This window comes from Choristoneura fumiferana, chromosome 12, assembly GCF_025370935.1.
Source record: "Choristoneura fumiferana chromosome 12, NRCan_CFum_1, whole genome shotgun sequence".
Classification (NCBI taxonomy): domain Eukaryota; kingdom Metazoa; phylum Arthropoda; class Insecta; order Lepidoptera; family Tortricidae; genus Choristoneura; species Choristoneura fumiferana.
Window position 1 is genome coordinate 7604664 of NC_133483.1, and position 24863 is coordinate 7629526.

The window sequence follows — 24863 nt, forward strand, 5'->3', positions numbered from 1 at the left end:
TTAACTTATTATAAGCAAGCCACGCTTGAGTAGACTTTGCTTTATGAGTTAGAACAGAGTCCTGCTGGAAAACCCAATGCTGGTTCTGAAACATGCTATGGGATAGAGGTTTCACGATATTGGTGTCCTGATAAACTTTGGCACTGGTTTTTGCTTTTGATTAGTATGGCGCCGGTTATACTAATCGCAAATCTGGGCGCTACTGCTAGCTGTATTCGCAATATTGACAACAAAAATCAGATGTTTATTTTATTAACTAACTTATATAATAAAAAAAACCGGGCAAGTGCGAGTCGGATTCGCGCACCGAGGGTTCCGTTCCGTACACATTTATAGGTATGTAAGTAAACGGGAATCGTATAGACTATATCTTCAATTCTTACTTTTTCCGAGTGATTTAATACATCCAGTGTATGCAGAGCTCTACTCTTAAGCAAAATGTATGCAATGTGGGGTCAGGTTATATTGATCATTGATATTTACAGACAGACATAAAAAATCAAGATTTTCAGAGTTTTCTAGTTGGTTGTATTATAATAGCTACCTTCATACATAATTTCAAGATTTTGATTCCCTTGAGAGTTTCGAAAATTTGCGGAAACTTGCAGCATAAACAGCTGCATCTTTTGATTGCGTTGGCTTAGAAGTTTGATTTTTCCACAGCTCTAAGGGACAGTAGACCTCAGTATTTGATATAAATTTCAGCTTGATACCTCCGCGCGTTCCCGAGAAAAAGGGTCTTGACAGACAGACAGACAGACAGACAGACGGACAAAAAGTGATCCTATAAGGGTTCCGTTTTTTCCTTTTTAGGTATGGATCCCAAAAAAAAAAACAGTTGCACTTCTGCTAAGTACAATCTAACCAACCGAATTCTGAGCCACTATGGAACCTTTTCACAGAAATAGTTATAGTGCCATTGCATTGACAAGGGAATTAATTTAATTATGAAACAATACCGTGATATAAATTTCTTTCTTTCTTTAAATGGTTTGACATTTAGTACAAAATACCATAGATATCAAATGAGTGGCAAAATTAATGAATAAAGTATGAAAAACCCACTTCCAACGCCAGGAGCGGCTAACTTCGCACGCGTCGTGATAAGTCTCCCCGAGGAAGTGCTTCTCAATACTTTTAAGATTGTTGCTATTATCCAGCTTGCCAAACAAAGTTATTCTGTAGTAATCATTGTTTTTGCTACCAACAACTATCATATCATCAGTTTCTTCAACACAGTCACCTGTAACCAAACAGTTCAATGTTATCATAGTGCTTATTATACTTATTAAATGTATTGTGTTAAGCTAAGACACTCACATGTCACAGAAATGGCACCAACAAGTTGAAAGCTCTCAACATTATAGTATTCTACATTAGTACTGCTAACAATTATGATATTATCTGAAATCAGAAGAAAAATATGTTTTTGATTTAAACTTCCAACCCATCAGGTAAAAATTATGTCTGAATGTAAAAATTAGATGTCTGTGAAACTTTTAACCAATTTTTTGGTAGAATGAAACACTGAAATTTATCTAGGTATGATAGAGTGACTCACAGACAATGCATTGTCTGAACCACTGCACCGGAGCCATAGACTTTAAGTTTGGCAGACATGCTCCTTAAGGGTCAATCTTATAGAGCTTCACTAATAATGGATTTGTCAAAACTCTCATGTGATAGAGAGCTAGCTACTTATTATTTCTTCCATGGGAGTGATGCAGCAGTTACTGTCCAAGTTACTGAACAAAAAACAGAACAAATATAATTACCCTTATAAACAAAAATACTCTTTATAATTAACTTTTCTATTTCGTTAATTTTGTTAATAGTAGTAGATTTTATATTGTTCCATAATAATGAGTTAAAGTAAAGATCTTTCCAGCTTAACAAAGATTTACTCCTGTGCATCACGGCACAGTTGGCTACTCCATCCTCTGCAAACTCCTTCCATAGCTCTTTAAACTAAAACAAAAGAAACAAAAATACTGACTGATTGACAGAAATATCAAACAAACAACATAATTATTTGTGTAAACTAGATAGCTGATTGTGCGCTACCTCGCTCCTATCATAGCCATTGACTTCTCAGGTTATATTTCCAAGCTACAGGTGTTATAATAGTTGGCAGTTAATGTAAGTCAAACAGGAAATGGTCTGGACATATTTATAAGATTTATCTAATGGCACAAGTACAACATAACTAGTAATTTAAATTAGGCTTATTGAAAGATCAGTTATTTACTATTATGAAATGAAGGTAGCTGAAATTTTTAAGCTTTTACAGTAAACTGAATGTCAAGCGTAGGTATTTTATACCCCGGCTTAATAACACACCATATTACAATGTATTAAATAGACTTATGATATTATTAATCATGTTATGAGCTCTAAAAGTTAAAAGTTTGTCAAACTGGGTACACTGCCCTTGACATATTAACGCTACCCTATCCTCACCTCGCATATATCGTAGACAATCTCTTTCCACCTCCTGTTCACTAATGAGCAGCACCTCAATGATGTGATGTCAAGTTTTTCAAATATAATTATTAGTATTTCAGCAGGACAAAGATCCCAGCCAACCGTTGGTTCAACTTCGAGAATGATGTCCATTGCTGTTGAAGTCACTCTTCTTATCCCTTCTTCTCGATTGCAGTTACTAAAAGTAAAAAACTTGAAGCAACAGTTCATTCTATTCTTCCGAGAGCGAAACGGGTGTACGACCTGTCCAGAGTTGACTTTTGACTTTATTGTTTTTGGCGGTATTTTTAAAAAAAGAGGGAAAGATTCCATTTAAAACTGCACCAATTAAATAATAAAAACACACCGTTTTCTATAATACCTCAATTCAATTCAATTCAAATCGATGATACCGCCAATGTCGACTATAATACCTGATAATACCTCACCTCCCCAAAGTTTTTGATTAATTTGATTGAGTCAGTAAACTGTCAACTTCAAAAATGGCGCAATTTTAAACTAAAGTTTTTAACTGTAGCTCGATCATTCGCGCTGTCATCGTTCATCCACCATTACGTCTCATATTTCGTTTTCTAGAATTTTTTTACCGTACAACGGCAAAAACTACTAGACACTGGCAAAATTGTCCTCCGATGGACAGAGCCATATTTTTTTAAAGAAACAACAACAACAACAACTGTAGCTCGGATAACTTTTGGATTGGTCGCGCTGTCATCGTTCATCCACCATTACCTCTCATATTTCGTTTTCTAGAATTTTTTTACCAAACAACGGCAAAAACTACTAGACACTGGCAAAATTGTCCTCCGATGGACAGAGCCATATTTTTTTAAAGAAACAACAACTGTAGCTCGATTCGCGCGCTGTAATCGTTCATCTACCATTATTAACTGACACTGGCCCAAGCCTTAAGGTCGCCATTAAGGGGAATAATAATAATCTCTCATATTTTTTTATAGAATTTTTTTACCGGACAACGGCAAAACCTACTAGACACTGGCAAAATATTCCTCCAATGGACAGAGCCATATTTTTCTAAAAAACCAACCAACCAACTGTAGCTCAAGTAGAATACCGCCAGCAAAGTGCAAATCAAGCAAATGTGACTTTTCGAACGCACCCTAGGATTTGGCACAGTGCGACCCTCAGGAAAGTGGCAAAAATCGGGTGACACTCTTTCCCGGCCTGGATAATACCGGGATGGAAATACCGAGCCTGTTTTTCGTGTACACGCCCATAGAAGCTCACGTCAGTTTCTATGGGCGTGTACACAAAAAACAGGGTCGGTAAAGAGTGTCACCCCAAAAATCGGAACCAATCGGGCTATCTCGGAAAAATTTCCCCCTTTAGAGTTTGCCGTGAATGTTGCTGTTTGTATCATTTGTTCGTGGTTTATACTTTTTATTTTGATATTAATACAATAATAACGATTATCTAATAATAATAATGTAATTAAAATGAAACAAAGCGCCCTCCTGCAAACGTCACTAACGTTCAGTAAGATTTTGTCGTAGTCAAGTCGTAGTTTAGTTAGAGTATGTAATGACGACGTGACGTATGTCAAGAATAGTCAAATGTCAATTATGTCAATCAAATCACGCAGCGCAGCACTCAAACAAACCAAAACAAACATTATTTTTGCTAACTGTGAACTCTCTATTCACTTATAGACTCGAATTTAAAATAACTTTGTAAATCGATAATTACAAATTGAATACTAGTGTTTATACAGTTGAACCTTCTAAACATAAAAAATGGTAAGTTAACCTAAAAATAGTAACTTTTCGTATTTCCTCGAAACGTATCGGTGTTTCTGATATCCAATAATTCTATCAAAAGAGCAGATGGATTTTATATGTGTATGCTCGGTTTCACCTATTTTGGTGTATTTGTTGAAAGTAGAAACGGTTAATCCGGATCTGAAGATCAAGTCAGATTCTCAGTGAGGGATGTCTCAGTTTCATCAATACCTTTTCGTCCCCGTTTAAATCCTATGGACTCCAAGGAGTTACTTATCCTGACCAACCCATTAGATAAAGCGGCCTGCGATCGGCGATTCAAAACTCACTTCGCTTCCGTTCAATTACATTGGATATTTTCGGATTAGGGCTGAAGCTTAATGCAAAGTGACTAACACATTCAAAAGAATCATGACAAATTGGTACTCCAGTACCTGGGTACAGCATTGATCTGGACGGAGTCTAATCGGAACAATATTGCTAAGTCTTCTCTACATATAAATGAATGATTGCTTGAAGGAACCCAATGCTGGATTTAGTGAATCAGATCACTTCTCGCAGTCTAGATTACCCATGTCTAGTCAGAAGGACTTAGCAAACTTTCAAACCCTTCTCTTTTCTTGTGATAAAGAATGATCACATTTCATTTCTAGACTAAAAGAGAAGAGACAATCTCATAGCTGTTCATACAAATTATAGTTATAGCAAACAGCACAAAATATATTGCTATAATAATAATAATAATGTTCCAAATCCTATGCCATCCCCTATCTGAATGACCTTGCATGTTTTAACCCCCTTAACCTTACCTTCCTCATTCTTACCATGCAACTTAAAACACATTATTATTTATGTCTGTTTGTACACATTACATTTATAAAACTAAGGTAAACAATTTCCTATCCCAGTAATATTATACACTGTTGCCAGCTACTCCGTCTGTGTAGAATCTGTTTCTTGCTATCCCGTGGGAAATATGTAATTTTTCTGGGATAAAACTATCCTATGTCCTTATCCGGGGCTCAAACTATCTGTATGCCGAATTTCATCTAAATTGGTTAAGCGGTTCAGACATCATGAGGTAACAAACAGACTTACAAACTTTTGCATTTGTAATGTTATGTTTGTAAGACTCTTTAAATGAGTAATACATGGACGGAGTTGCAGGCAACAGCTAATCACTTTATTTTTAAACTGAGAAACACTACTTAAAAGACAAAATCGTAGAATCAATACTAAAGAATATTCGCACGCGCGTCGCGTCTATGGCACAGTTTCCCCATCCAACAACCAAGAACGAAAAACCAGTTGCCGCTCGTAACTTTAGAACTAATAGAAAAAAAAAACTTTTTTAAGAACTTTTCCAACTTAAAAACTTGGCTCCTATAGCTTATAATAAGTGGTAAATACTACAAAAATATTTTAATTATTTTTTTGTTTTCTACAGGCTCGTAATGCGGAGAAAGCTATGTAAGTGAAAGAATCAATAATTTCTTCACTATATTGTCTGCTGATGGTGAAAGATACATAAAATATTAATAATAATATTTTTATTTTCAAAACAATTTCTGTAGTAGTTAGTAATAGTAACATTTTCGCCTTACAAACTAATGTTAAGTAATATATAAGTGTATTATGCAAGAATTTATTTTTTTATTTTAACAGACATTTAATTTTTTTAATGCTTTTTATGTGGGTATTTTTACACAGTATATTAACAAGATAAATAGGTAATGATCTACGTGACTCATTAGATGTTATCAGAGTTAAATGACAGCTCATTATTTCAATAAAAAACTAACAGTAAATACATGAATCAACCTATTATTTTACTTCCTTTTATTAAATTACATATCCTGGATTAACAATTTAACAAATAAGGATATTAATTTCATATCATGGAAAATTGTATGGGCAGTTTCCGCGGAATAGTGATGAGCAAAGTCTTGATGTTAAAGTAGGGTTTGTTAGGTATATGATATTTATTATTATTATTTATTATGCTAGGACAACACTGGCGCGATGGCGCGCGGCGCAGGTTCAGGAGACGGGCGGGATGCGCGAGCGCCGGCCGTACCTAGCCTCAGAGTGCAACGACCTGCCGCAGGCCGAGAAGTGGCGTCTACAGATCGTGCGCGAGATCGCCAAGAAGGTTGCACAGATACAGAATGGTTAGTGGAAAGGATGCTATGAAGAGTGGCTCTAGTCTGGTAGTTAATGGTTAAAATATATGGTTTACTAGTTGTGCCCGCGACTTTGTCTTAGATTTATCTCAGCCAGTTATTGTTTTACTGACCAGCAGTTTACAAATGATACCTACCATCAAAACTTAATCAACACTTATAGTATAGCACTTATAGTTTCTGAATATAATACCTGTGACATACATACAGACAGACAAACAAAAAGATGGATAGAATCAAATGGTATAATTTTGAAGACTATAGTAACCAAAACATTATACAATTAACCAAAGTTTCAGTCAAACTAACAGCGATTCTTCCAAAACTGTTCCATGAAATTATTTAAATAATGTATTTTTTTTTAATTTGTAAATCGATTCTATTGAAATAAACACTAAATGTTAATCCATGTAAACAACAGCATATCAGTGAAAACCGCATTCTTCGAGATTAAGCCATCATTGTTATGGGTTCTGTTGCGCTAATAAATACCCCTAGTAACAGTTTTTCTAAAATATTTTTAATAAGTATACATGATATCAACTTGTTACAGATTTATTATATACATATCTCTAGAAGATTAGTGTCATTCTACCCTGCACCCCCTATTTATGTTCCTTAAAACTAACTAACAACAACAACAACAACAACCTAACTGACTAACCCATTAAAACTTGAATATAGAGAATTTAGTTAAAAAAGTCACACAAGGGTTTTTCATTTTATGTGTTTATTTTTAAACATGATTCATTTTACGCATTTCTAAACTGTGTATTTTTGTATGTATATTACATGCCTTTGCATACTACTATAATATTATACTACAAATATAATATAGGCCTAGGCTAACAATAGTGGCCTGTTTTCAAAATTATGTATAGGCTGGATTATCTAATATAAGAAACATTGTAAAAAAGCTGTATAATATGTACTTTATTCAACAAATTCATTATGATCTATTAGGTCATGATGATTGTGTCAAACTTTTTTATTTAGATCCAAGTTTAAGGATGGTTAAAATTTTAAGTAAACCAGACTAAAGTGTTTTAATTAGGCAGTTACCATAATGGACGATATTACTCCCGAAGCGGCAATACTGTCTCCAAAACCACAATCCCCCAGGGAACCAAGTGTGAAATCAGAAATCGAACCGACTAACGACCCGCCCGCGCCTGCTATTGAAGCTCAGCCTGAATATTATACAGTACCCGCTATTCCAAGTGAGCCGTCAGCTGTGTTCAGTAAGGGATCACCGAGATCCACCCAACCTCCTGTAGCCACTTCACCACGGACTTCCGTTCGTTCTCAGCCTATATCAACACCTGTTCCTGCTACTCCTAACGCTAGTATCAGATCAAAAAGCGTGCGCAAAACTTCCCCAACCAAAGTAGACCAGGAATCGATAAAGCAACAACCTTCATTGGGATCACCTGTGGCACCTAGCCCACCGCGACAGCCTTCACTGAAAAAAGAACCTCAGTCCAAGTCACCAGTAGGTGAGGCACAGAAAATGGCTAGTCCTGTTAGGTCGCCAGTAGCACCAAGTCCACGGCGCTCCACGGGCAGTCCTCGGGCTTCGTTAAAAAAAGACCATGAGCCCAGGTCGCCAGATAGTCTACGGCAGAAAACATCAACTCCTCCTGGAACTTTGAGCAATAGATCGGATGAAAAAAAAGAAGATGCAAAAGAAACCATAGCTAATCTCGAACCACAAGGCAAGCGCATAAGCGACCACATCGAACAGTTAAATGAATCAGTAAAAGCGCTATCGGGGAATGTGATGGGTGCACAATCTCCAGGGTTGGATAGCAACATAGATAAAATTGCCAACATGAGCAAAATACTGACTGATGAAGCGAACGCTCTCAGAAATTCCATCAAACACTTGTCGGAAGACATTGCTCGCACTGAAGATGACATTGGAAGAGTTAAAGATCTTACCGATTTTCCGTATCACCTCTTTTTACTTGAACTAATAGTCAACAAGATTCAAATGAAATGCGACTGTTTCGATATGGACTGTAACAACCTCGTCATTGCCGCAACATTTTTGGGCAAGCATCCGATAATATTGTACGACTCTAATAATGGTAGTGTTGAAGATTTTTTCAAAATTAACGTCGGAAAGTCAATTTTATTTGCTATGACTTACGATAAAATTTGTTCCATTGATGAATTCGAAATTGTTGTTGAATTAACTAAGCAACCGCCATGCTCGCATTGTGTTACGAAATTAGGAATATCTCGAATGGATTACACGAAAGAATATTTGGCTCTTAGGGATGATTTATGTAAGAAATGGACTGAAGAACAGCCTAAAGATAACATTATTTGCACTACATCTACGCCGTTGTTCAAAAATCAGTTTTATTTGTCCTGTGGTGAGAGTGAAAATCCTGAAGCGATCGGTGTTATAGAAGTATCGGTACGCATGTCATTTCTCGGTAAAGAGATTACAACAGCATTTTCCGCGGCGCCAAAGCCGAAGGGAACGTCATATCTTCTAAAGGAAGGCAATGGCATGACATTATATTCGTGTCAAAAGGTCGAAATGGATGACCAGGGAAAAATATTATTAGATGAAGATGCGCTTACAAAGAGACCTGAACCGCAGCATAGACGAGTACCACTCAGATCGCGGTCGTCGAGAAGCGATAGCCCACTGTCACAATATTCTGCCTTATCTCGGTCAAATTATCTTAGTGCAAATCCTCCAGGTGACTAAAACCATTTATAATCACTAATTTCTCATTTAATTACGTTATTACCTTACACTAATGTTTCGATTGTTTCCAGATGGCATGCCAAGATTTGACGAAATTTTTACAAAAATGAACGACAATGAGTTGAAAATTAGAGTTCCAAAGAGTACTAAAGTTGAACGAATGGGAAAATATGACAATATTCAAGAGCTATGTGAATGTGAAGATACTCCATACAATACAGGGGATCAGATACAGTTTGAACTACCGTCAGATGTTCGTAGAAGCGATAATACGTATACGTCAAATCTGAAATATTCTATAAATTCTCCTAGCAGAAATTACGACAGCAAAGATAGGAAAGTTGTTAATGTTACACCTACCAACTGCCCAGTGCCAGTCAACATGGAGAAGCGTTTCCATCCGCAAAAAGATGTTTTTATTCTCAAAATCGGCAAGAAAATGGAGTCTAAGGACAAAAAGACTGATCTAGAAATCGAACTTGTAACACCAAAAGCCCCCAGTGCCATTCCCGTCGAAAACAATAATATGAGCCAACAAGTCAGCGCCAGTAAGCTGGTTTCGAAAAAGCCAGCCAAAAAAGAGAAAGACAAAAAGAAAAGCAAAACTAGTTTAAAAAAGAAAAAAAGCAGCACCAAGACCGGTAAAGCTAAGAAGAAAGGAAAAAAATAAACCTGCATCATATCAGAACGCGTATGAAAATTTAATAAAAACAAATGAAATTGCTTACTCTTATTTTATTTTTAAAAAATTGAATCAGGCTAATTAGATCACAAAATTTAACTTATTGTTTATTATGGCTACTTGGGTAACCAACGCAGATTTTGTTCAAAACTAATTCCAAGATAAACTCTTTAATCTCAATATACTATTTAGGTACCTACTAACCTATTTTTTAACCGACTTCAAAAAAAGGAGGTTATCAATTCGGGTTTTTTTATGTTTGTTACCACTACTCCTGCTGGCTCGTGCTGAGGCACCGACTTCAGACTGGTAGAAAATTATTTTCATGGTTTTTTGTAGTTGGTTCTATTTTTTGTTAAAAAAAATTAAATGACTTACCTATGAACTAAAAATTGTTTCAGCCCATACTTTTAGCACGTTATTTTGTTATAGCAGATCGATTAAAGTTACTCGGTTTCAAAGCTATGGCCGTTGCATTGCAATCATATCTGCCATTAAACAGTAGCTTATCTTTTGTTCTTTTTCAAAGCCGGTCTCGGCGAGTTCCGAATCCGGGACCTAAACGACGAGATCAACAAACTGATGCGCGAGAAGCGTCACTGGGAGGTCCAGATCAAGTCGCTGGGCGGGCCCGACCACGCGCGCGTCGGCCCGCGCATGCTGGACCAGGACGGCCGGGAGGTGCCCGGCAACAGGGGGTACAAGTACTTCGGGGCCGCCAAGGACTTGCCAGGTGGGTACATAATGGCTATGTTATATTGACGAACATCTTGAAGTGCCGGACAGAAGTTCGCATAAGTTCGGGTTCTTGTGTCTCGTGTCTTATTCAGTTAAGTTCATTAACTTCGGTGATATATTGAGCGAAAAAGCTCGCTGAGCCAGAAATACGCGAACTTACCCTAATAAAGCAGTTTCAGTGGCAGCCAACACTGGCTTGTTATTGGCATCGTAAGCAGTTTTTTAAGACAAGTCAGCGCTGGCTGCCAGCGCCAGTTTTTCTTAGTGCAAATCAATGAAGACCACGATTTAGAATTAGGGAATTCCCATGGGAATTTTGTAAAATCCCGGGATATTAATTTTATCTACCGGATTAAATGATTTACGCACTAGTTTATAATAAGTATTAGTGGGTTAGTAGGATGACTTTGACTGAAGAGAGCCCTAATAACAATCGTGTGCGGCCGCAGGCGTGCGCGAGCTGTTCGAGCAGGAGCCGCCGCCGCCGCCGCGGCGCACGCGCGCCGACCTCATGCGCGACGTGGACGCCGACTATTACGGCTACCGCGACGACGACGACGGGCTGCTGGTGCCGCTGGAGCGGGAAGCCGAGAAAGAAGGTACCCTGCTGTCACCTGCATTGTTATAGATAGCCTCCTAACGCCCAAGTAAAATTTTCGATATATGAACATTAAAAATTATGTCATTTATGATAGAGTTTGAAGTTCAAATTACAATAAGTCCTTTATAAAGGACTCTGGGCGTTAGGAGGATAGATTATAGGTAGTGCCACCGCCACGAGAGTTGAAGTGAATGATTACACACACACAGCTACAAAGAGAACTGATTGCACAAAAGGAGAATGAATGAGTTAATGTCAAAATCCTGCTGTCATAACACATGTTCTTGTGTGCGTGATCTCAACTCTGGTGGCACTACCCATGTCTGCCATAGCAAAGCGTGCAAAAAATATCTGACACGTCGTACTGGCCCTAGAAATACAGTCGATGCACGCTTTGTTGTCATATTGGTGCTGGTACTAATACCGGGAAATATACATACATAGAGACAACAAATTTGCATTTTTTACGAAATCATGCTAATGCAGCAAATAATGGGCCAATCAACTATTTTACCGACACTTTGGGCGTCTCCTGCGTTACGAATAAATCGTACTTCCAACAAGATATTTCACGGTTTAATAGGTTGAACTTGCGTAGGATGGCATGTATTCATGTACACCATCTATTAAATTACAAACATGTTTACTTACAAAAATCTGCAATTGTTGAAAAATGTCGCGGACAGATTAGTGTCGGTAAAAAAGTTGATTGGCCCTTATACAACATTTCAATGTTTATTTTAGCAATAGCACGGGCAGTTGACGAGTGGAAAAGAAACAAAGAAGAGAACCAAGATCAAGATTTGCCTGAAGAAGAAAACATTTACCCTGAAGACGTAAGCAAATTTTTAAACTATGTTTATTACTTCGCCGTCAGCTGTCAAGCCTCTCTCGCTCACTCGCTCAGATGCCTCAAACTTCAAAGGCCGTTTTAATGACCTTGTGGCCGCGACGTAGATGCAAGTCAATAAAACTCAATGTATGCGTCGCCGGCATTGAATGCATTAAAATATGTTCTTCTTCAACTTATGTCGGTGGAGTATCTTCCACACATCCCTCCTTTGAGCCATCCTCTTGACCTCTTGATACGACGCGACGCCAACTTTCTCCTTTATCTGATCGATGTAGCTGCGCCTAGGTCGACCTCTTCCTCTCTTCCCCTCGATCTTTCCTTCCAAAATTGTTTTGAAGAAGTCGTCGTGTCGTATCAAATGCCCGATCATATTCCCGCGTCTAGCATCTATAGTGTTCAGGATTGTTCTCCGTCCTTCAACCATTCTCAAGACTTCCTCATTGGTCTTCCTTTCCATCCAACTTATGCCTTTCATTCTCCTCCAGCACCACATCTCAAAGGCTTCCAGTCTTGCCCTATTATTCTGTGTCAGTGTCCACGTTTCACACCCATAAAGAGCAATACTCCAGATATACATCTTAATCAGATGTTTCTTGCTTTTAGATGACAAGCTGCGTGATTTTAACAGTTGTTTTTTTTTAATATATATATTGTGTGTAATATATGTTATACAGGCATTTTTATATGTTGTTGATTACCTACTTACAAATTTAATGACTAATGTTTTCCCATCGTATTACGTCGGATAAGTTCGTATTTATGTTGCTGTCTCAATTAGCTTCAGTAAACTTTAGTAAGCTAGTTGAGAAAGCAGGATAAAAATACGAACTTTTCCGACAAGAAATTTTTTAACAAAAAAAGTAAACCGACTCTAAATCCTTCAAGGGTTTTGTAGTCGGTTCCATTTTTTTTCGGTTTTACTTTTTTGTTAAAAAAAATCTTTATTTCTCACTTTTTAGTGGTTTATAACCAAAGTACATCTCACAACGAGTCCATTAAGCCCAAACACGGCTTAGTTACGTTGTTTTATGACAAGAGTTACGTTTCCTACCTTCCGGCTTCAGCATCAGATCAGTTCGAAAGAATCATTAACTTAAAGCTTCTTCTTAGTCGCTTTTCTAGGTAGGTATATTAATCATGATCGTTTATAGACGAGCGAACATTGCTTAGCTTTGACGAGTTCCATTGGTCATCTACGGTCTTCTTCATCAGATCCAGTTTACCAAATGATACTTTCTGAATGTAAATGCTTATCTTAATGCTAAAAAAGCCAAAATCGCCATAGGTGTGCTTATAAAATTTGAGGTTTGCCCTCGATTTCCCTAGGATCCCATCATCAGATCTAGACTTGGTGACAATGGGACCACCTCTTTCGAATAAAAAAAGAATTTTGAAAATCGGTCCACAATTGACTGAGTAATCGGTGAAAATACATTTAAAAAAATACAAACATTGGAACATAGAACCTCCTCCTTTTTTGAAGTCGGTTAAAAATACTATGGCAAAACATTATCACTATATCTGTACCCTCTTTAGAAATTCTAGAAATTCGTCCGTAGCACACAACCGTCCGTAGTACAGCAAGTAAATTTTATGGGTCTTTTTATGTATCCATTTCAGCCGGAAGATAAGAGAGTGGATGACGACGACGCAGAGCCGCAAGTCATCACGTCGCACGTGGCTGTTCCATCGCAGAAGGACATAGAAGAAGCTCTTCTTAGAAAAAAGAAGCAGGAACTTCTAGAACGTTACGGTTGCCTCGACGTCAAAATGGAAGAGAGCTGACAAAGTATTTTTTAATTCGGGAACTTCTGTTAAGTGTATGTATGTTTGGATGAGTTAAGAGAAATAAAATAAGGTTTATTCCATAATAATTTATTTTTATTTGAACAATAATTTCGTTATCATCTCGCACGTAGCACTCATTTCTAAGCAAAATATACATTTAAAACGAACGAAACCATCGTGCGGTTGTACCGGCTCATTATGATTATAAGTAGCAAAATAAAATATATTCTTCTATAAGTATACTAAAATAAGACCACAAAATCAAGCAACTGAAATCATGACAGATTTGTGAGTCGCTTTAATTGTAAACTGGGAAGAAGAACCTATTTATGTCTAATTAAATTAGGAATGTACAAACTTAAACGAGAATACCTTAAATGCCTAGTAAGTACTATTTTTGAACTTATCCGTTCCTTTTTACATTTACATTACCGACCTCGCTTACACCTAATAATTAGATTTTTTATATTGCCATTTACCACGCATTGATAAAGTTTTACCTTCTGAAAACTCAAAAAAAAAGTACTTCCATGAATATAGTAATACTCGCCTCACTGATTTCAAAGTGCAGTAAGTATTAAATATAATGACCCGGATAACTCACGTCTTAAATCGAGTTTAGCTCGACATGTTTCGGGCTAACCCAGTGCGCGTGTTGCAGCAGCCGCTGAGTCGCGTTGCTCCGAAGACGAAGGGCTACGGATTAGTCCGAAACATGTCGAGCTAAACTCGATTTAAGACGTGAATTATCCGGGTCATTATATTTAATATGAGTGAGTCTCACGGTAGTTTCATGTTCAAAATTGCAGTAAGTATATTAAATATGTAATATTTAACCAATTCAAAAGCTACCATTCGTTCTCTGCCTCAGTATACAATTAGAACAGATGTAAATTCTACAAAACTAAGAAGTGGTTACACTTGTGATCTCCGTAAATTATTAAACAACCGAACAAACGTCTGACAAATGCGACTGTAAAGTAAATAATTGCAATAAAGTAACCGCATCGTCTCTTATTTGCTGCGTACTAACTACAAGCTTATATACGCTAAGATAAAAGCTATTTCAGCAATGACATAATTTTGAATTTTCATAAGGAGTAGACAGCATTACAGAAATCTGTAGTAGTAGGGTACACACATGTAAATATGATGTGTTCAACAATATGTAAATACGGAGTAGAAAATAAACATATTAAATGATATTGTAACGGATAACTCACGTCTTAAACCGAGTTTAGCTCGCCATGTTTCGGGCTATTTCATAGCCCTTCTTCTCAGGAGCACGCGACTCGGCGGCTGCCGCAACATGCACACATGGACACAGTATCATTTAATATGAGCGAGTCTCACGGTAGTTTCATGTTCAGAAAATAAACAATGTTAAATCTAATACATTATTGCAGGGATGTAAAATATTTTTCTGACAAGCTGTATAACAGTAAAAGCTTACTAATTTTATATGCACAGCTTCATAAAATACCCATATTTCCGAATATACAATTTTAATATTTATCTTTTGTCTTCATCAAAAAAATAATTTGAGCTGCTAACGCTAAATACGTGTGTTCAATATAACATTCATCGACTATCATATTAAATTTGAACTTAACAGCAAACGCTTGGAACTGTGTTACATTACTAAATCGAGCATAATCGGGAAGATAGATGGAATGGTAAATCATCATCAGCTAAATATGTATAACTGCTAAGTCAATTAATTCAAAAACAATTGTGCAATTTGAATCGAACGACGTCAAATTTGTAAGAGGACTTGGTGTTTAACTTTTATAGTTAATGGTATGGTATTTGGGGCAACCCTAAAGTGAAACATCTACTTTATTTGTTATTGTACTATATCCGCATTATATTTTGGTTTCATACAATCTTATCAGACTCTCCAGTAGTTCTTATAGGTACTTAATAACTGAGATCTACTTCCCAGCTTCTGACGCGAAAGAACCTTAAGTATTTCTGAGATTGACCATTAACCACGAATTTTATATTGATACTGAACTGACCCATTTTAAATAAACGTTACAATAGGATTCAACTGTAAATGCTATAATATAACGTAGGTAGAGTATAACTTTATTACATTTAAAAATAACATTCCTTTTGCCGACACCGGATCATGATCTGAACAATTTATAATTTTGAGTTATATAAAGCAGATGCTGCTTTGCACTATTCCCATTTGCCAACAAAATGCAGCATTTCGTTTTAAAATATAATTTACCTTCTGATCTCTACTATAATTTGCATGCATGCAAGCGTATCAGGGCAGAACGGCAGTAATAATAACTTAAACCAAACTGACAAGAAGCAAACTAGGCTGCACAGTCAGGGTTTAAAGTAACTGATTACTTACGTGATAGTCGTCAAATGTCTTCAAAAGATTGGTACTGCATTTTGAAAAGAGAAATCGCATTGAATATACCATTTTGCATGGATTTGAGAATTTGACAATTTTACAAAAGGTGACGTGACAATACATGGATGAAAAGGATAAAGTACAAAAATAAGTAGCTCCTTTTCCCGTTAACATTTGCCTTTTAAACATGCTCCGGTGTCTGCAATCAAGGCTTATTCTTGGCTAACAATAAGCTCTTTGAGGGTACACTTTCAGTACGCCGCCTCGGGCTAGCCTGGTCGACATTCACTATTACATTCGATGAGGAGATTAAGATTGGAACAAGTTCTGTTGTTTGACATCACTCTCGAAGTCAGTCCACGCGTTGTTCAGTTCCATGAAGATCATTTTCGCGATGTTCTCGTTGTCAGTGCCCATTTGCTAAAAAAGAAAAAAAATGTAGAGCAAGTAGATGGAGGCCAATCAATTAAACGCTTTACTATTTTGAAGGCCAAGTGTAAAGCAAAACCCAGTCTAGACCTGCAAAAAAAATCATGCACTCACGCTCAACGCACTTCAACCAAGCAAGTGTATTTTGCGGGTGGTCATAGATTTGGCGTTATCTGATATGTCCCTTCCTTTGGTCGGATTGACTTGAAATTAATTTAATATGTGTACAGAAATGTAAAACACAATGGTATTCAGTTAAAAAAAAAAGAAAAGGGCAACCAAATCAAGATTAATAATAAAGTTATATTATAATCGTTCATCGAGGAGTATGTTTATGTCGCATACCTTGTCAGGATGCACAGCGAGACAGGCCTTTCTGTAGTTCCGTTTGACGTCGGCAGCCGACACAAGCTGCGACATATCGCATCGGTTCCAGCGACAGTCCTCCCACACCACCGTGTGCAGCGAACATAACAACGCGCGGATGTTGGCTTTCTTGCCTTCCGTCTGAAGAGAGAAAGTAATGTTGTAAAGTTCTACAACATCTATGGCAAGTATGGGTGGATGACAAAAAGTAGCAATAGTTTCGAAGACTGTCACCACGTGTGATAAGAGTACAATTATCAACCTTGTCATATTACAACTAAGGTGTTATTCGGAATAATTATATAGTATTCGTAAACATGATAAGTTAGAGGTGATCTAACCGAGATACGCTAATTGCTGGTGTTTCGTCTAAAAGTTTTACGGTAGTCTGAACTCGAGTCCCTTTGTAGGAGAGGCTTGCCAAGAATACAGATATTTGTAGTAATAGCCTCAGCGAAAATAATATTTGAAACTCAACTTTGTATCTTAATTTTAGAAAATCACTCTTTTTCAGCCTCAAACAGCTGGACTGACGACATCGTGAGAGTTGCGGAAAACCGGTGGATGCAAGTGGCGAGTTGTCGTTGATTGGGGCGTTCTAAGGGGGGGGGGGGGGGATTTGTTCAGCAGTGGACGTTTTCCGGCTGATGATGATGATGACCAGGGGTCGGACAAAAAGTGCCGATGACGTCAAACCACTTATAGGATGATTTCAAATAGTATTTTTGATTTTCATAAACAATTATCACTTATCATTTATCAACCTCTTTATTAAACGATATGAAATTTATTTTATTCACTGAATTCCATTGATTTATTTATGATTATTTTGTTACTTCATTAATGCTACTTTGTTACTACATGTCACACGGAAGTTTAAATAAAAACATCATCTTGTGTGCAAGATTACGTCATTTTTACGTCATCCGCACTTTTTGTCCGACCCCTGATGATGACTCCTTTTTTATGTTTATACGTGGGACAAAATTATGTGAAAAAAAAACTAATAAATTAAAAAAAACCGCAACCCGCATGTAGATATGTCCGGGATACAGCATAAGTAAGTGCGGTTCGTATCCGTACGCACCCATTCATGAATCTTCAGTTTATCGGGGTCCATTTCGCGCACCATTTCCTCTTTCCGCATGGCGTTCATGGTGCGCGGGCCCGACTCGCGCTTGGCCGCGAACTCGTAGCCCTGGCTGCCAAGCAAATCGCCGAACACGTCGGCCGGCTTCTTGGGCTTGTCGTCCATAGGTGTCTTGGCTGGTTCGAAGTGGGTTCGACTGGGAAACAGGAGGATTATATATTTTAAAAAATCGTTCAATTGCGAGTCGAACTCCGTACAATGTTTTAAAAAAACCTTAGTAATAAGTTTTTGGTAAAATTTGTAATACAAGCTTTTTGCTGTAGCTTGGCTTATTTATATACATAATATTATTCATTATACATAATTGAAAAATTCCCACAAGGAACTTATTGAAAGGAAACTTCCTTTAAATTGTTGTAGAAGTTTCCATTTCTTTCTACATTTTTGAGAATGTTCTGCAATTTCTTACTCTCTCTCTCTCTCTCTCTCTGCGTGATGCGTGCGTGATTGTAAAAAAAAAGTACGACCAGTGCTAAATTGCGTGCAACGGATTTTACCTGTACCCATACCTGCAGGCGTGCCCGCGCCAGCTAGCGTTAGCCCTTAGATAACCTAACCAACAAAAGGTTGGAAAACCCCCGACATTGTCACTTCTCCGGCTGTTCCGATATTGATAAAACATGTTTAAGAAGCATCGCTAGAAAACCTGCTTTCAAATTAAAAAAAACGCATTCAAATACGGTTCACCCGTTTAAGAGCTACGGTGCCACAGACAGACACACACACACACATAGCGGCCCTCTTATAACACCCCTCTGTTTGCGTCGCGGGTTAAAAAGCAGCAGTACCTGTAGTCAGGCTGGTGGTGCGGCGAGCGCGCCGGCGTGTGCGGCTGGTGCTGCGGCGTGTGCGCGGGCGACGCGCGCGGCGACGGCGCGCCGGCCGCCGCCACGTTGCCGATGCTCGCTCCCAGTAAACCCAGCTCCGCGAATGGATCCTTCTTGGGTTGCGTTTCGAGAGGCACGCTTTGGGAACGCTCTGAGGGATGTAAATTAGGAATGAGGATTTCTGTGACAGGCTAAGGCTGCGTTTCAACCAGAGATGTGCGAGGATGTGATGCGAGGAATGTGTTTTTCATGAACCAATAGAAACGCTTCATTTATCTATCCTCGCACAGCACATCTCTGGTGGAAACAGCTGAGCGGAGCGAGGCGAGGTAAATGAAGCGATTCTATTAGTTCATCAAAAACATATTCCTCATAACACATCTTCGCACATCTCTGGTAGAAACGGAGCCTAATCGGTGTTAGAATCCTAAGGTCCGTTTGACAACATTGACATATGCGTCACGTTAGCGATTGGTTCAATAACAGACTGAGCCAATCACAAGCAAGACTGTAACGTCAAACGGACCTCTCAATATTTAATAAATAAATAATACAGTAGCTATATTTTGCCTGTCAAGAAACCCTCATTAATCAACACTAATTTCACGCCAAGAAAACCCAGCTCCGCAAACGGATCAAGAAACTAATGTGCTGCAGAACAGGATAGCCCTTATTTGTAAAATTACCACTTCATCATCATCTCAGCCGTAGCACGTCCACTGTTGGACATAGGCCTCCCCCATAGACCTCCAGTCGCTTCGGTTAGCAGCGGCCTGCATCCACCGTGAACCCGCGGCTTTAACTAGGTCATCCGTCCATCTCGTTGGTGGACGTCCTACGCTGCGCTTGCCAATCCGCGGTCTCCACTCGAGAACTTTTCGGCCCCAACGGCCATCTGTTCTCCGTGCTATATGGCCCGCCCATTGCCACTTCAACGAGCTAATTCGCTTGACTTAATTACCACTTTATTGGTTAATATCATATTTCTGTAGAAAAAAATTACGCCATAATTTTTTACTAGTAAAATCTAAATATTAAAATGAGTTCAAAACCGTGGTGGATTCGCCTTATTACAGGACAATACTAGATGACCATGCTTCTTGAAATGTTACATAACAACAAGCTTACCATCTTCCTTGACAAGTTGAGGTGTCAGCAGATTATCCTGCTTGGGCAGGGGGTCGTTAAGTCCGAAGGGGTCGAAGTTAAGGTCATTGGCCTGCTTCGAGGAGTCGGGCGGTGCCGGTGCCGGCGCCGGGGCGGCCCCGAATATAGACTCCGAGAATGGCTGGAAAAAAAGGCTTACCCTGATGGATCCATTGATTTCCCTTGTTGTATTAAATTGCATGACTAAGAAGATAATATTTGAATCATAGTCGTAACTCAATCATCAGTCAGCCGAAAGACGTCCACTGCTGGACATAGTTCTGTGCATTCCGCATTCCCGCGATCAAAAATCTCGTCAACTCACAATATTAACAGCTAATCAAATCATTACATCGTCAATCAAACCAATTTGGTCTACCCGACACGGGGACATTATTGTTGTATTTATTATACCAATCTAACCTGTGCGTTATCCATAGCCGCCTGACCGCCAAGAAAATCTCCAAACGCGTCATCCTGTTTCTCCATCATGCCAAAGAAGTCGAACGAGTCATCGCTCTTCAATTTTTTCTCCTCTTTCGGCTTCGCACTGGCCAGGTTCAGGAAATCAGCTGTGTCTGGTTGGTCGTTGGCCTCTGGCTGGGGCTGGGTCTGCGGCGGCGGCGGGCGTCGCGGGGGCTGCGGGGAGGGAGGCGCGGGCCGCGCAGGGGGCACCTTCTCAACTTCTCTAGGCGGATAGTCTGCTGTTACTGTAATGGCAATGTAATTACGATCAGTGTAATGTTACCGATGACTTGAATTATTGCAAACTTAAGAGCTCCATGCAGTACGATTTACCGCTACAACACGTCGTTCAGACTGATCAAAACCACGAATAGTGTCGATATAGTCCAACTTCCGATCACACTCTCACAGTTCTGATCGTTAATTTCAAATCGTTCACGTAGGAGGCCCGTAAGGATAGACCAATATTTTGATAATACTGTTACACTATTAGTTTATTTTTAAGAGTGAGAAAGTGCGCGTTGCGATAAACTATAAAAGCAACGGCGAAATAATGAGAGGGGTTTTCTCAATATACAGGTGAAAAAAAATAGAATCATGTGCATTCTGTCTGGTCTTCTGTTCTCTTCACAATACGTCAACTAACTCTATTCCAAAAAAAAAACATCAAATTTACACACAATAGTGGATAAATAAAATTATCAATAGAATAAAACGTGTCGTAGCATGCTTGAATTTTGAATTGTTACAATATGGACTAAATTAATTGGTAATTGAAAAAACTGTACAGGTTGCTAGTGTTTTTACGCAGCAATATAACGGTGTAAATAAGTACAAAACTACCAATATCGCTACGACATACTTGTTGGTATATTTGCAGGGTTGCGTCGAAGATTAGCTGCATAAACATACAAATATTACAATATACATAAGATAAGATATAATTCGAATTAGATATATTCTACATAATGAACAGAGCTCGGCAGGGGTGAGCCATTTTGACGTCACTTATGTCAATTGTAGATATTAATATAGATACACCTTAGAAAGAATTATTAAAAGAAAATAAAACTTCATTAATTATAATTAAACCAAAATGACAATGCATTATGTACAAAACGAATAGGTATAGTTTGATATCATATCATATCACTTTATTAATTTTAATAGTATCATATGGATATACATATTATTTAAAGACGTTTTCTAAAAAACTTGCTATAAAATTTATTTGTTTTAATGGCGACGTAAAGATCGTAGCGGAAAGGCAGCCTAAATAAAATAATTTATTTAGTTATTAAATTACACCACATATAGCATTGAATGACAAGGCATGGCCATGCTATGCAAACTCTGAAAACAGCTCACCCCCGCGGAGCTCGGATAATGAACCATTTAAATACACTTTATAATATGATTCTATTACGATTTAACGTTAAAACTTAGCTCCAAATATTTATTTATTTTTTCCCACAAGTGGCCATAAATATGAAAGTTAACAATCACTTTATGAACTGCGCTAGGATATGAACCGTCGCGTCGCCGATTGCTCACAAACTGTCTAAAATAACCACCATCCATACCATCCCAGCCTATATACGTCCCACTGCTGGGCACAGGCCTCCTCTCAGAACAAGAGAATAAAATAAGACAAACATAAACTTCTATAGCGGTTTACAGACGACACTAGTTGTCAAAAATAGTTTTCGCACACGTGCAGTCTCATGCGACTGGCAGTGCAGGTCGATGTCTATTCTCACACGGAGTCATAGTTTAGGTTGCCTAGACGTGGCCTAGGGTGTGAAAGGTGCTTAGCTATCGGTACTGGTAAAGCGGGCTGCGCGTACGCTACGCGACAAAAAAAAACACTTTATCTCGCAGTCGTATTCTAAGCTTACCAAAGTTCTCAATCATCTCGTCCCTCTCAAGCGTGGTGGAGAACAGTACGTCAGGCGTCCGGACGGGGAAGGAGTGGTCTTCCTCCCAGGAGTCGGAGCGCGGTTTGCGGCGCGAGCCGTTCTGAACAACCAGGCTCAGTACCACCGACACGGCGGAAGGAAAGTGCTCGTTTAGAGGGGACGACTCGTCGATGCCGTCAATCTCCGATCTGAATGAGCAGGTATAAAAATGTTAAGATTGTTACTTCAATTGTAAAGAGAAAAAACCAAGTATAAACATTTTTTTTATTCAATAGCGTAGTCTGTAGGGCGATCCGGTGTACCCCTTCGTCGTCGGAAGCAGTGCCCTAGCCCTATACTACGAAGTGCAAAATTCGAACTTCGTATCTTGCCGTCCCGCTGACGCTTTTTTTTATACGAGAGTGAAAGGGATAGTACGATATGATACAAACTTGGAATTTCGTAGTAGCCCCCCCGCACGTGCTCACCTGTTGAACTTGAGCGCGTGCTGGTCGGGCGGCAGGAAGCCGGAGTGGAAGCCGACGGCCAGCATGGGCGCGGCCTGCACCCGGCCCAGCTGCTGCCGCGCATGCTTCGCCACTATGTACACGTCGCCGCACACCGTCGTGTCCAGCGGCAATGTCACCTGGAAATACAAAGGGCGTTCCAGATGCACTATATCCCACTAATATTATAAACTAGCTGTTGGCCGCGACTCCGTCCGCGTACAATTTGTTTTCGCTAGCCCGCGGGAACTATGCAGTTTTCCGGGATTCAAACTATATGTATACCAAATTTCATTTAAATCGGTTAAGCGGTTTAGACGTGAAAGGGTAACAAACAAACAAACAGACTTATAAACTTTCGCATTCATAATATTAGTGGGATAAGTGGGATTATAGTATCATAACCAACACTCATTTTACTTTTTTTTGTTCAATAAGTGTATTTTTTATTAGGTACATATTTGATCGCACTTGACGTATCCACGACCACATATAGCTACATGCTACGCTCATGACCAGTAGCAGCGTTTTTCCGCTTTAGCAAAACCTCTGCTTTCGCACAGGGAACCCTGTTGTCGGGTTCTAGGGTGGGACTGACTGTGTTAAAATGTGAAAAAAATTACTGTGAATCTAATACCTTTAAACGAGCAATTCTTGTATATACAAGGTGTTAATTAAATAACTGAAAACCAGAAAGTAGTTTGCTCAAAATCGAGAGTAGAATCGATTACACTATGTTTTAAATTAGGTTGTGTTTGTGTTTTTAAATCCCTTATTTATTGTGCCCAATCTAAAAGCATAGCAAAATAGGACAAGTATGCACATTCCGACCCTTTAGGAGACTTAACTGCCTACTCCGGCGCGGGCGCTTAGGGTTGTCGATGTCTATTTTAGATTTATTAATCACCTACCAGCAAATAATTTTAGTATGAAATTTAATTTAAAATTGTCTAATATCTGTGTCTAGAATATTATTATATATATATTTCGGGAATCTCGGAAACGGCTCGAACGATTTCGATGAAATTTGGTATGTAGGGGTTTTCGAGGATGAAAAATCGATCTAGCTTGGTCTTATCTCTGGAAAAACGCTGGTTACCTAGTTTTAACTCGAGCGGATACGGTTTACTAATGTTTTGGCGAAAAACGTTTGGCAACCTGTTTCATTTCGCAACTTTTCATTTCCCAACTGTTAAATATTTCTAAAACTGTAAATATATCAGGATTTTTATAAAAGTAACCTAACCTAACCTAAAGGGTTCTACACGATGGCCCTGAAATAAATCCTGAAATATTTACAGTTTTAGAGTTTGCGAAATGAAACAGGTTGCCAAACGTTACGTTGCGAAAAGGCAGTACTCGGAATTACACATTTGCAAAAGCCGGTAAGTCGTACCTTGCCTTCTTGCGTCGTATACATGTGTAACTTATCGTAGTCCTGCAACGTTGACAGAAGCAACCTATCTTCGTTGTAAACTTCAATAAATGGTCTGCAGCCATCCCTGCAAAATGACAAGAAAATATAACAGATTAAGGGACTGTTTCACCACTCATAATGAAACGTATCAATACATTTTATTTGACATATAAATATGTGATGCCCTCTCTGTTTATTTGGACAAAACAAACAGTGACAGAATCACAGATATCTGTCACATAAAATTATCAGTAAGTGGTGGAGGTAGGGATATTGCTCACAAAAATACGAGAGCACTTCACTGCAAACTAAAATTAAATATATGGTTATCACTTCTTACCTGGCTTTCGTAAATAAGGGTACTGGCTGAATCGTTAAGGACACTAGGGTTACTGGCCTAAAATGCGGGAGTAATGGTTCCGGTCTGAAAGAAAAAACAGTGAGAGAGTCAATAATACAGAGGGTTAGGAAGCTATGGTAAAAATTTCAAAT

At 38.6% G+C, this 24863-nt stretch overlaps 4 protein-coding genes across 5 annotated transcripts in view; 2 read left to right on the plus strand and 2 right to left on the minus strand.

Moving 5' to 3' along the window:
* Positions 1-2912, minus strand: part of LOC141433213 (uncharacterized) — a gene marked incomplete in the record, with an annotated part of 12650 nt that extends 9738 nt beyond the window's left edge. Inside the window, 5 exon segments of the mRNA XM_074095146.1 lie at positions 1066-1243; positions 1321-1404; positions 1776-1968; positions 2461-2662; positions 2846-2912. Coding sequence (XP_073951247.1) covers positions 1066-1243; positions 1321-1404; positions 1776-1968; positions 2461-2616 — 611 coding nt within the window.
* A 729-nt stretch (positions 2913-3641) lies between these two features.
* On the plus strand, positions 3642-13873 carry LOC141433214 (pre-mRNA-splicing factor ISY1 homolog). Its single transcript, XM_074095147.1, has 7 exons — positions 3642-4241; positions 5671-5693; positions 6231-6394; positions 10343-10546; positions 11001-11150; positions 11897-11988; positions 13626-13873. The coding sequence occupies exons 1-7, from the start codon at positions 4239-4241 to the stop codon at positions 13788-13790; spliced, it is 801 nt and encodes a 266-aa protein (XP_073951248.1). The 5' UTR covers positions 3642-4238; the 3' UTR covers positions 13791-13873.
* Positions 7345-9855, plus strand: LOC141433212 (uncharacterized). Its single transcript, XM_074095145.1, has 2 exons — positions 7345-9123; positions 9203-9855. The coding sequence occupies exons 1-2, from the start codon at positions 7473-7475 to the stop codon at positions 9799-9801; spliced, it is 2250 nt and encodes a 749-aa protein (XP_073951246.1). The 5' UTR covers positions 7345-7472; the 3' UTR covers positions 9802-9855.
* The window catches only part of aux (cyclin-G-associated kinase), a 29917-nt gene continuing 18918 nt past the window's right edge, over positions 13865-24863 (minus strand). Inside the window, exons 10-20 of one of the 2 annotated variants that reach the window (XM_074095143.1) lie at positions 24712-24795; positions 24351-24456; positions 22937-23094; positions 22449-22657; positions 21413-21448; positions 20509-20795; positions 20068-20227; positions 18901-19090; positions 18050-18248; positions 16942-17103; positions 13865-16587 (exon numbers count right to left, since the gene is read on the minus strand). In XM_074095143.1, the coding sequence (XP_073951244.1) occupies positions 16477-16587; positions 16942-17103; positions 18050-18248; positions 18901-19090; positions 20068-20227; positions 20509-20795; positions 21413-21448; positions 22449-22657; positions 22937-23094; positions 24351-24456; positions 24712-24795 (1702 nt within the window). In that variant the 3' untranslated portion in view covers positions 13865-16476. The remainder of the gene's footprint in view (positions 16588-16941; positions 17104-18049; positions 18249-18900; positions 19091-20067; positions 20228-20508; positions 20796-21412; positions 21449-22448; positions 22658-22936; positions 23095-24350; positions 24457-24711; positions 24796-24863) is intronic. The other variant, XM_074095144.1, reaches the window with a different exon arrangement.